Genomic DNA, 13,519 nt, shown 5'->3' on the forward strand with positions numbered 1-13,519 from the left:
CTCATAGGAGATACTGTACATTCATGGACATTAATTGACGTTACATAGCTTCTCCGCTACAAATGGGCATTTTAGATTTCTAAAAAGGAACATACAATACTACTACAAGTAATAATAAAAAATAATAATAAAAATAAAATAATAATAATCATAGTAGTAATAATAATACTAAACATAATAACAACAATAATAATAATAATAAAAATAATAATAATTCAACAAATATACATATGTTACTAAAGTTTGTAATAGATAAGAAAAAAAAGATATATATACAAAAGAAAAAATGTAAAACACTTTTTAAAATGAAAAAATAATAATAATGAATAACTAAAGTGACACAATAAAAATAAAATTATCCGCGACAACATGAAATGAATGTATATCAGAGCTGAAGAGCCCTAACAGAGAGGTCGGTCAATGAACATGCTTTTATAAATGGGTTTCCTCTTTAGCAGCAGCGAGCACGCAGGGAAGGGGGCTTTGTCCTGCACCATCTTAATAGAACAAGTAGGGGCTTCCCATGTCTGCCACACGAGAGCCCCTAATCCTCATTCACCTCTTGCTACTTACCATATGCTCCATGCAGGGGCCTTTGTCTTCCTCTAGTAACATAGACATTTCCCTGTTTTAATGGATCCCGGGAGATTCCATCCAATATAAGTCAGTCCCAGATGTGCCCCAGTAATGAAGGAAAGCTGAGGTCCTTTATTAGATTGAAAAGTGAGAAGCGTTTCCTATAGAATATTAATGTCCGGCCTTCATATAAGGCGTCTTCTATTATTGAGGTTCCAGGACACACATCTTCATTTTATACAACCGGCTCGGTAAATCAGAAAGCCAATGCTCCAGAGTGTCTAAAACAAAGTTTACCTATGATAATGCGCCAAAGTGACCGCTCAATGGACAGAATAAAAATATCTGGAGTATTACATTATAAATTCTTAAAAATACCATTTAAAATATAGCAAAATATTTTATTATGTACGATATATATTCCCAATTTTTGTAAATTTGTATAATAGTATAAATATAATATATATATATATATATATATATATATATATATATATATATTTATGTATTATTTTAATAATAATGATATTCTTAGTAAATAAATTCATAGTGTTATCTATTCGCTTTGCAAAATGCAATTAAAAAATATTCAAAAATATTTAACTATTTATAATATATATTCCCAATTTTGTTCAACAATATATATATATATTATAATTTTTTTTAATTTAATTTTTTTTATTATATTCTCAGTAAATCAATCCTTAGTTTTAAATATAAAGTTTTTGTGATAGTTATCAATAATAGTAAACAGTAACAGTAAACAAAAATATTAAAATAAGAGAATATGTTTATAAATTATTAATGTATTTATGTATGTATGTATGTATGTATGTATTTATTAACTTATTTGTGTTAGCAATAATTATCATGAGACTATTTTATCCTGGGGGATGTTTTTAGGTTTTTCACTCTTCCCCATTCACTGTTGTCCTTATATTTGTATGAATGAGCTGTATACTATGCTGCATTGTTGCACTGAATACAATAGATCTATGCTCTCTTCTACAGGTTTATCATTGGGCTTGACCATTATATACTGCAGTGTTTCCCAACCAGGGTGCCTCCAGCTGATGCAAAACTACAACTCCCAGCAGGCCCAAAAACCAAAGGCTGCACACTTTATGCCACATGCTACACTAACATTCTTGCACACATCATACCACATGCTACATTAACATTACTGCACACATTATACCACATGCTACACTAACATTCCTGCACACATCATACCCCATGCTACATTAACATCACTGCACACATTATGCCACATGCTACACTAACATTACTGCAGACGTCATAGCACATGTTACACTAACATTACTGCACGCATCATGCCACATACTATACTAACATTACTGCACACATCATGCCACATGCTACACTACCATTCCTGCACACATCATACCACATGCTACACTAACATTACTGCACACATCATACCCCATGCTACACTAACATCACTGCACACATTATGCCACATGCTACACTAACATTACTGCAGACATCATAGCACATGTTACACTAACATTACTGCACACATCATGCCACATGCTACACTAACATTACTGCAGACATCATAGCACATGTTACACTAACATTTCTGCACACATTATACCACATTCTACACTAACATTTCTGCACACATTATACCACATGCTACACTATCATTCCTGCACACATTATACCACATGCTACACTACCATTCCTGCACACATCATACCACATGCTACACTAACATTCCTGCACACATTATACCACATGCTACACTAACATTCCTGCACACATTATACCACATGCTACACTAACATTCCTGCACACATTATACCCCATGCTACACTAACATGACTGCACACATTATGCCACATGCCACACTAACATTCCTGCACACATTATACCACATGCTACACTAACATTACAGCACACATCAAGCCACATGCTACACTAACATTACTGCAGACATCATAGCACATGTTACACTAACATTACTGCAGACATCATACCACATGCTATACTAACATTTCTGCACACAATATTCCACATACTACACTCACATTACTGGACATATACCACATGCTACACTACCTTTCCTGCCAAAGGCTGTCCGGGCATGCTGGGAGCTGTAGTTTTGCAGATGGAGTCACCCCGGTTGGGATACACTGATATAGTGGTATGAAAGCTTCAGAATTTTTTGCATGTAGCTACATTTACAGCTTTATCCAATGCAAATAGGTATAGAATAGTGCAGACAATATACTGGACACATACATCTCCTATGGCACCTAAAATAGTTACTACCTATAGATGGGTCTGGTACTGCAACTCCACTCTATTGATGGGAATGTTGCTGAGCTGCAATACCACACACGACCTGTAGACCGGGAGGGCACTGTTTTCGGGGAAAAAAAGTGCTCATCAGTCCAGATCCTGTACAAGAGACTCAAAGAAATATAATTGTATCAAGATATATGCCATAGAGATATATGTAGAGTATATATGGTACATGCAATACCAGTGTTACCCAACCAGTGTGCTGAAGGCTTTGTACAGGAGCCTCATAGCTTCATCCCAGGACCTTTTGGGCTTCATGCCAGGCCTAGGACAAAGTCAAGCTGCAGAATCTAAAGCAGTCTTTCTCAACCAGTGTGCCTCCAGCTGTTGCAAAACTACAACTCCCAGCATGCCCGGACAGCCAACGGCTGTCCGGGCATGCTGGGAGTTGTAGTTTTGCAACAGCTGGAGGCACACTGGTTGAGAAACCCTGTGTAATGCTATAAGAATTACAATATTTCAGCATTTCAGATTAAAGGGATCTAAAATTGGCTATTTCGGCCAAACTTATTACTAACCAATGCAGTAGACCTGACATAGGATTCCCTCCTTCCGGAGAACATTGCACCAAAACATCACCTGTGTTTGGTAGCAACAGTAACTACTATGTGGATCCACCTCTAGACGCAACGTCAGCACAAGACCAGTTCATTCATAGGTTTCCATGGCTGGGCAGCCATATATAAGCTGGGGAATTCCGCGTGCGTTATGCCAAGCCACCACCAATGGAGCTTGGTTGTTAGAAATGGTTCTCTGGAGTGGTCAACCACGTTTCACCGTCTGGATGGGCGGGCCTTCATTTTAGATGCTAAGACTCAACTAGAGAAGCAATTTGGGTCGGGGTTGTTCTTCATTGTTTTGACCCCTCAGTTCTAATTATTTAAATAAGAACTTTGTACATGTGTTGGCAACCATTTTAGAAAAGAAAATCGGGTCCCTGAATATGGTCTGTTGAGCCTTTTTGTGGAAGCAGAGTTTCGACCTCAACTCAACTGAATGTTGTGGATGGATGGACTACAACTCTTACTACAATATTGGCCATAAAACTTGACATTGGTGCAAAATTTTACGTCTACTGGGCCCCATTGGATGAACCATGTTCCAAAATCTGGTGTAAAGATTTCTCCTCGAAGGGAACACGAGGGTTTCATCTCTACATCAAGTATTGAGAAGGCGTTTCAGAATCTGAAGATGGTCTTAAAGACTTTTTCCATCGATGGAATTGTTCCGGGGCCGGACCAGCCCTTCTCGAAACAATGGGGCCACTAAAGTCACAGTTGTTTCCAAATGGTGTTTCACATCCAGACATGGGCCACCATGGACAGGCCCGTCGCTACAGGACAGGCAAACCAAGAAATTGCTTGGGGCCCCGAGCTGGCCCGGGGGCCCCGAGCAGAGCCGGTGATTGTTGTACCTTGCCATCCTTCTGCCCCTATCCCGGTTCGGCAGCTCGCCCTGTCGCCAGGCCAGGCCAGCAGTGCAAGAGCCTGGAGCGGGAGGCAGAGACTAAAGCCACTCGGCCTCCGGCTCCTATTTTTGTGCTCGGCTCACCTGTAGTTGCCGGGAACTCAGGATGTCCCCGCCCCCAGTTAAGTGCCGTACAGCTACGCGCGTTGGCCTCATTTTGACGTTCGCTCACGTCATGCTTCCAGAATTCAAGGGCCGACGTTACTACGTCCTGACGCAAGCTGCACGAACATCATTACCGCGCGTTACGCATAAGCTGTGCAAACCCTTATCTGGGGACTGGGGAAGGTCCTGTACTGAATTCCCGGCAACTGCAGCAGCAGAGGTACCAGATGGGGGGGGGGGGGGGGTCTAATCTAGGGGAACTACCTGCTTACTGGGGGGAGGGGGTAAATTTGGGGGTACTACCTTCCTACTGGGGGGAGGGGGTTAATCTGGGGGTACTACATGCCTACTGGGGGAGGGGGTTAATCTGGAGGTACTAGCTGCCTACTGGGGGAGGGGGTTAATCTGGGGGTACTAGCTGCCTACTGGGGGGAGGGGGTTAATCTGGGGGTACTATCTGCCTACTGGGGGGGAGGGGGTTAATCTGGGGGTACTATCTGCCTACTGGGGGGGGGGTTAATCTGGGGGTACTAGCTGCCTACTGGGGGGAGGGTGTATATACCTCTGCATGGTCCTGTATAGGTAAGGTGGGGAGGGGGGGGGGGGGGGCTCCATGTCTATTTTGCTTGGGGCCCCAGAATTCCTTCAAACGGCCCTGACCATGGATTATAGAAGTGACTGACAAACTCTACCTAAAATGTAACATTTATTATACAGTATATGCAACAACCAATCACAAAAGTGACAACATTCTTAGTGGTTAATAAGGGCCAGAACGCTGGGGTATCAATCCTTACCATCAATATGGTCATACAGAAATCCGTACACCAGGATGTAGTGGTATACTAGCCCCAGTGTGTATAGGTGACCCCCCAGAAATCAGCAATCCTGAGACATCAACAAAACATCCCAACGTGTTTCTCCCCCCCCCTTAAATATGGGGTTCATCAGGGGATAGCATACAGGGCCAAAACAATTGCAGTATACTTGACTGTTTCTACATGCATTTCTGTATTGAGTTGTATTTAGACGTTTTTGTTGTATTTCCACTTCCCCTTTTTATTTTTCCTTTTCTGTATCCTTTTATTGCATATAATAAAAACCTTTAAAGTGGTACTCCGGCGCTAAGACATCTTATCCCCTATCCTTTGGATAAGATGTCTGATCCCCGTGATCTTGCACGCAGCACCCCGTTATAATCAGTCCCCGGAGCATGACTGTCACACCCCCTCCTGTAGGCTTGCATTGAGGGGGCGGAGCGTGACATCACACGGGGGCGGGACCATGCTGTCACAATGCTCTTGCCCCCCGTGATCGCCAGTAATCAGACCCGGAGCGAACATTCTCCGGGGACTGATTATAACAGGGTGCTGAGTGCAAGATCACGGGGGTCCCCAGCGGCGGGACCCCCGCGATCAGACATCTTATCCAAAGGATAGGGGATAAGATGTCTTAGCACCGGAGTACCCCTTTAATGAGAAAAAAAAAAACATTTGCAGTATAATACAATACACCAACATAGAGACAATAATCAAAGATAAAGTTTAGTTGATGTCCTGTGACATGAACAAAACATCCGACGTGTTTCCCCCTTAAAAATGGGGTTCATCAGGGGAAAGTATACAGGGCAAAAACACATGCAGTATAATACAATACAGCAACATAGAGACAATAATCAAAGATAAAGTTTTGTTGATGTCCTGTGACATCAACAAAACATCCCAACGAGTTTCTCCCCTTAAATATAGGGTTCATCAGGGGACAGCATACAGGTCAAGAACATATACAGTATAATACAACACAGCAGCATGAAGGCTAAAAATCAAAGATGAAGACAGGCACAAATAATATTTCCCAGTGGTCCAAGATTTGACCTCTGACTCAGGTCCCATAGGGTGTGTATGATATCCAGGGAGGAAGACAGGATAAACGATGACGCATTGCCCCTCTCTCAAGCAGGCCCCTGAGGATACCCCCATGGATTATACTACTGATTTTTTATCTTTCTTAGAAATCATAATGTAATACTCTGTGTAAAGGTGCAGTCAGGTAAACATGTTCTATATTTATCCCTTTATGTCATATATGTGTGATTTGTCATTGGCCCCCGGGGATATGATGTCACAGTCAGTCTCTCGTGTGGGGCCCCCTGGGGTGGAGTGGGGGCACAGGTGTTGGCTGATATAATCATTGGCAATACATAAGACACATCAGCCTTCTTCCAGTGCCGCACCGGCCTTTAAAGGGGTACTCCTGTGGAAACCTTTTTTTTATTTTTATTTTTATTTATTTAAATCAACTGGTGCCAGAAAGTTAAACAGATTTGTAAATCACTTCTATTAAAAAATCTTAATCCTTCCAGTACTTTTTAGGGGCTGTATACTAAAGAGAAATCCAAAAAGAAATGCATTTCCTCTGATGTCATGACCACAGTGCTCTCTGCTGACCTCTGCTTCCCATTTTAGGAACCGTCTGATATACATTGTCAGCTGTGAGACCTTATATAGACAGGGCTGTGTCTGAGCTCTACAGGCAGTTCTTTCCCCTTCATGGCTTGGTGTTTGCTTTGATATATATTGTCAGCTTTGAGACCTTATATAGACAGGGCTGTGTCTGAGCTCTACAAGCAGTTCTTTCCACCTCATGGCTTGGTGTTTGCTCTGATATACATTGTCAGCTGTGAGACCTTATATAGACAGGGCTGTGTCTGAGCTCTACAAGCAGTTCTTTCCACCTCATGGCTTGGTGTTTGCTCTGATATACATTGTCAGCTGTGAGACCTTATATAGACAGGACTGTGTCTGAGCTCTACAGGCAGTTCTTTCTCCCTCATAGCTTGGTGTTTGCTCTGATATACATTGTCAGCTGTGAGACCTTATATAGACGGGGCTGTGTCTGAGCTCTACAAGCAGTTCTTTCCACCTCATGGCTTGGTGTTTGCTCTGATATACATTGTCAGCTGTGAGACCTTATATAGACAGGACTGTGTCTGAGCTCTACAGGCAGTTCTTTCTCCCTCATAGCTTGGTGTTTGCTCTGATATACATTGTCAGCTGTGAGACCTTATATAGACGGGGCTGTGTCTGAGCTCTACAAGCAGTTCTTTCCACCTCATGGCTTGGTGTTTGCTCTGATATACATTGTCAGATGTGAGATCTTATATAGAAAGGGCTGTGTCTGAGCTCTACAGGCAGTTCTTTCTCCCTCATAGCTTGGTGTTTGCTCTGATATACATTGTCAGCTGTGATACCTTATATAGACAGGGCTGTGTCTGAGCTCTACAAGCAGTTCTTTCCACCTCATGGTTGGTGTTTGCTCTCATATACATTGTCAGCTGTGAGACCTTATATAGACAGGGCTGTGTCTGAGCTCTACAGGCAGTTCTTTCTCCCTCATAGCTTGGTGTTTGCTCTGATATACGTTGTCAGCTGTGAGACCTTATATAGACAGTGTCTATATGTGTCTGAGCTCTACAGGCAGTTCTTTCCTACCTCATGACTTGGTGTTTGCTCTGATATACATTGTCAGCTGTGAGACCTTATATAGACAGGGATGTGTCTGAGCTCTACAGGCAGTTCTTTCCTCCTCATGGCTCAGTGTTTGCTCTGATATACATTGTTAGCTGTGAGACCTTATATAGACAGTGTCTATATGTGTCTGAGCTCTACAGGCAGTTCTTCCCACCTCATGACTTGGTGTTTGCTCTGATATATAGACAGGACCGTGTCTTGTCCAGTCTGATGATTTTACCCCAGGTGACTCCGTCCAAGGTGGAGAAACATCTCAGATCAGGAGAAATAGGAGGAGCCAGAGATCAATATGACGTATCATAGTGACGGGTCTGAAAACTTATGTCCATGAGAAATTGTAGTTTTTTTTTATTTTTAATACATTTGCAATTCAAATTTTTGAAATTCATTGTTACTTAGCAACCAGGTACAAGAGATGATACCACATTGGTAGAGAAGGGCAGGAACGATGGGGGAGATTTGTTAAAACCTGTGTAGAGGAGGAGCGATGCAGTTGCCCATAGCAACCAATCAGATCTCTTCTTTCATTTTTAAAGGGGTACTCTGGTGGAAATTTTTTTTTACCATAAAGTTAAACAGATTTGTAAATTACTTCTATTAAAAAATCTTAATCCTTCCAGTACTTATCAGCTGCTGTATGCTCCACAGGAAGTTCTTTTCTTTTTGAATTTCTTATTTGTCTCACTCTCTGCTGACACCTCTGTCCATGTCAGGAACTGTCCAGAGCAGAGAGGTTTGCTATGGGGATTTTCTCCTGCTCTGGACAGTTCCTGACATGGACAGAGGTGGCAGCAGAGAGCACTGAGGTCAGACAGAAAATAACAACTCAACTTCCTCTGTAGTATACAGCAGCTGATAAGTACTGGAAGGATTAAGATTTTTTAAATAGAAGTCATTAAAAAATCTGTTTAACTTTCTGAAGTCAGTTGACGTGAATATTTTTTTCCACTGGAGTACCCCTTTAAAAAGGCTTCTCAAATTGAAAGAAGCGATCTGATTGGTTGTTATGGGCAACTGCTCCCTTCTCTCTACAAAGTGTGCTCACAAACACAATACAGAGCAGCGGTTCTCAACCTTTTTAGCTTTCGTACCCCTTGACAGCCCATTCCCAAATAATTGTACCCCCATATTAGAGACATTTTGTAATGATTATAATTCATAAGATTTACTTTCCTCTATAACAGGCCCCCCTGTTCCTCTCCATCCCCCCAGTCCCCCGATTTACAGGATACGTCTTCTCTAACCGGAGTGGTATTCTTTTCTTCTCTATCTGGCCTAGACCGCCATGAAGATTTCTCCCATACAAGACGTCTCCACAGAACCAGACAAACAAACATTTTAGGCTCCTTTCTGCAGTACAGAATGCTGGGAGTTGTAGTTTTGCAACATCTGGAGGTCTGCAGGTTGAAGACCACTGGACTAGATGTTTGTTGTCTGTTGCCATGGAAACACATGGCCTGCAAAGGAGCTAAATATACAAAACCATAGGAATGTTTTTTTATTTTATTGCGTAGTTGAAGGGGTTATCCAGGAAAAAACTTTATATATATATATATATATATATATATATATATATATCAACAGGCTCCAGAAAGTTAAACAGATTTGTAAATTACTTCTATTAAAAAATCTTAATCCTTACAATAATTATCAGCTGCTGAAGTCGAGTTGTTCTTTTCTGTCTGGCAAACAGTGCTCTCTGCTGACATCTCTGCTTGTCTCGGGAACTGCACAGAGTAGAAGAGGTTTGCTACGGGGATTTGCTTCTACTCTGGACAGTTCCCGAGACAGGTGTCAGCAGAGAGCACTTAGACAGAAAAGAACAACTCAACTTCAGCAGCTCATAAGTACTGAAAGGATTACGATTTTTTTTTTAATAGAAGTCATTTACAAATCTAAGTGCTCTCTGATGACGCCTGTCTCGGGAACTGTCCAGAGTAGAAGCAAATCCCCTCAGCAAACCTCTTCTACTCTGTGCAGTTCCCGAGACAAGCAGAGATGTCAGCAGAGAGCACTGTTGCCAGACAGAAAACAACAACTCAACTTCAGAAGCTGATAATTATTGGAAGGATTAAGATTTTTTAATAGAAGTAATTTACAAATCTGTTTAACTTTCTGGAGCCTGTTGATATATAATTTTTTCTTTCTTTCCTGGAATACCCCTTTAAGGTCTGTAAAATATTCAATTCTGCCCTATGTTGCTTCACTTGTGACTGGCCGAGGTTTAATGGTCACATGACTGTGTATTTACCACATGATGTCACGTAGGGATATGCAAATCAGTGGGAGGAGCTTGATATATCTTTACGGATGATAACAATGTAGGAACGATACTGTGACACTGACTACAGGAAGTTGAGCGCCACCTACGGGCACGCCTGACAGCTGATTTTTCTAAACCAGAGTGCTCCTTTAAAGGGGTTATCCAGGAAAAAATTTTTTTATATATATCAACTGGCCCCAGAAAGTTAAACAGATGAAAAAATCTTAATCCTTTCAGTACTTACGAGCTTCTGAAGTTTTGGTTGTTCTTTTCTGTCTAAGTGCTCTCTGATGACACGTGTCTCGGGAACCGCTCAGTTTAGAAGAGGTTTGCTATAGGGATTTACTTCTAAACTGGGCGGTTCCTTAGACACGTGTCATCAGAGAGCACTTAGACAGAAAAGAACAACTCAACTTCAGAAGCTCATAAGTACTGAAAGGATTAAGATTTTTTAATCTGTTTAAGTGCTCTCTGATGACACGTGTCTCGGGAACCGCCCAGTTTAGAAGAGGTTTGCTATGGGGGTTTACTTCTAAACTGGGTGGTTCCTGAGACACGTGTCATCAGAGAGCACTTAGACAGAAAAGAACAATCTAAACTTCAGAAGCTCATAAGTACTGAAAGGATTAAGATTTTTTAATAGAAGTAATTTACAAATCTGTTTAACTTTTTGGAGCCAGTTGATTTATATATATCTATCTATATATATATATATATATATATATATATATATATATATATATATAAATATAAAAGTTTTTTTCCTGGATAACCCCTTTAAGCTGATGCCTGCTTCTTCCTTTATGTGATATTGATCGGCGGCCATTTTACCTCCACTAACTGATTTTACTCTTCGCCATTGCAGGGTGTTTGGTGCGGCCATCGTGCTCACCGCCACTTTGAACATGCTTATTCCGTCAGCCGCCAGAGTGCATTATGGGTGCGTGATCTTCGTAAGGATTCTACAAGGGCTTGTGGAGGTATTGACTTCATGACTCGTTGCAGATTCATCAGAAAAATAAAAAAGAATATTTTAATATTTTCACTTTTTTGTTCTACTACAATGCTGCATTATGGGAAGTGCTACGCCTGAGTGGGCGGAGCATGGCACTTGTTTGGATGCCATTGCCATGCTCCACTTTGCACTAAAGGCTTTGTACTGGAGCCCCATAGCTTCGGGTAAGGCTATGGGGCTCCTGTAAGAAACCGTTGGCTGTTCCAGGCATGCTGGGAGTTGTAGTTCTGCAACAGCTGGAGGCACACTGGTTGGGAAACACTGCTATAGATTCTGCAGTTTGACTTTGCTTAGGCCTGGTCAGGAGTCCAATAAAGTCGAACTGCAGAATCTAAAGCAGTGTTTCCCAACCAGTGTGCCTCCAGCTGTTTCAAAACTACAACTTCCAGCATGCACTCCCCATCCCCAAATACACTAGCACATGGATTTTGCAGATGGACTTTTGCCCAACCCTTCTTTCTTCTGACACCCAGAGTCAGCTTTGTTAAGTTTGAGAAGAGGCCATTGCACATGTAGATGGGCGTTTCCCAGTCAGTGTGCCTCCAGCTGTTGCAAAACTACAATTCCCAGCCGTTGGCTGTCCGGGCATGCTGGGAGTTGTAGTTTTGCGACAGCTGATGGCACCCTGAGTTTGGCATTTTACAATTTTAGAATATTTTTAGTATTAAAATTAATTGGAATCTATAATTATACGTGGAGATGTGACATTTTTTGTTTCCATAATTAATTTATTGAATTAATTGTATTGTATTTATTTGTTTTATTCATTGTATTGCATTTATTTGTTTTATTCATTGTATTGTATTTATTTGTTTTTTTTTTCATAATTTTTTATTCATTATATTGTATTTATTTGTTTTTTTCATTATTTTTTATTTATTGTATTTATTTCATTGTATTTATTTTTTATTCATTGTATTGTATTTATTTGTTTTATTCATTCTATTGTATTTATTTGTTTTTTTTTTCATTATTTTTTATTTATTGTATTTATTTTATTGTATTTATTTGTTTTATTCATTGTATTGTATTTATTTGTTTTATTCATTGTATTGTATTTATTTGTTTTATTCATTGTATTGTATTTATTTGTTTTATTCATTGTATTGTATTTATTTGTTTTCATTGTATTGTATTTTTTTATTCAATATATTGTATTTGTTTTTTTCATTATTTTTTATTTATTGTATTTATTTTATTGTATTTATTTGTTTTATTCATTGTATTGTATTTGTTTTATTCATTGTATTGTATTTATTAGTTTTTTTCATTATTTTTTTTTGTGCAATTCTGAATGTTAGATGTTATGTTTTTCTGAGAAATGTTTCATGTCCTTGTTTTACAATGTAAATTACCAACGTTACAATGTAATTATTGCCATGGTCGGCATGTACTCGGTCGTGTTTTTTCTGCCACAATGCGCAAAAATTCATGTGAGATTGTGCACCAAATCAGTTAAATAGGGTGAAAAAGAGGAAGTCTGGAAGGGAAATTAATAATACAGAAAAACCATACACTAATAGTAAATCATTATGTCATTATATTAATACTTAGCTTCCAATCTCCAAAGAGGTGTGGTTAATGCAAATGTGCCCCCCAAGTAGGCGTTTCTTGGTAAATCAATGGGTGGAGCCTAATAGGTTCCATAAACGAGACTAAGTTTTAAAGTGGTACTCTGGTGGAAAACTTTTTTTTTTTTTAAATCAACTGGTGTCAGAAAGCAAAAAAGTTTTCCACTGGAGTACCCCTTTAAATAAGCGGTAGCTACCAGTAGCCAGAGACTATATTTTTTTTCTGGTCTCTTCCATTTGCGAAAAGAAGCCCCCAGCAGGTAGGTAAATAGGGCTCCCCATTTGGTAAAAGCCCCTATTAGGTACAACTCTCCCCTAGTAGGAAGAAGCCCCCAGCAGGTAGGTCGGTACCCCCAATTAGGTAGAAGTCACTGGTATGTACAGATCTCCTTTAGGTTGGGCTCCCGGTAGGTAGGAACCCCTCCATTAGGTAGAAGCCCCTGGTAGGTATGGATCCCATCTAATAGGTAGAAACCCCTAGCAGGCAGGTAGGGATCCCCCTCAATAGGTAGAAGCCCCTGGTAGATTTGGATCCCTCCTAGTAGGTATGGCCCCAAGCAGGTAGGTAGGGATCCCCCTTTATTAGGTAGAAGTCCCTGATAGTTACGGATCCTCTCTAGTAGGTAGGAGCCCCCCGGCAGGTAGGTAGGGCCCCCAGCCG

The 13,519-nt window shown here is 40.6% G+C and overlaps 1 protein-coding gene across 1 annotated transcript in view; it reads left to right on the top strand.

Annotated features, from left to right (window-relative positions):
* The window catches only part of SLC17A6 (solute carrier family 17 member 6), a 56,255-nt gene that overhangs the window by 13,875 nt on the left and 28,861 nt on the right, over window positions 1-13,519 (top strand). Inside the window, exon 4 of the mRNA XM_056527806.1 lies at window positions 11,138-11,252. Within this exon, the coding sequence (XP_056383781.1) occupies window positions 11,138-11,252 (115 nt within the window). The remainder of the gene's footprint in view (window positions 1-11,137; window positions 11,253-13,519) is intronic.

Source organism: Hyla sarda, chromosome 6 (assembly GCF_029499605.1).
Source record: "Hyla sarda isolate aHylSar1 chromosome 6, aHylSar1.hap1, whole genome shotgun sequence".
NCBI classification, from domain to species: domain Eukaryota; kingdom Metazoa; phylum Chordata; class Amphibia; order Anura; family Hylidae; genus Hyla; species Hyla sarda.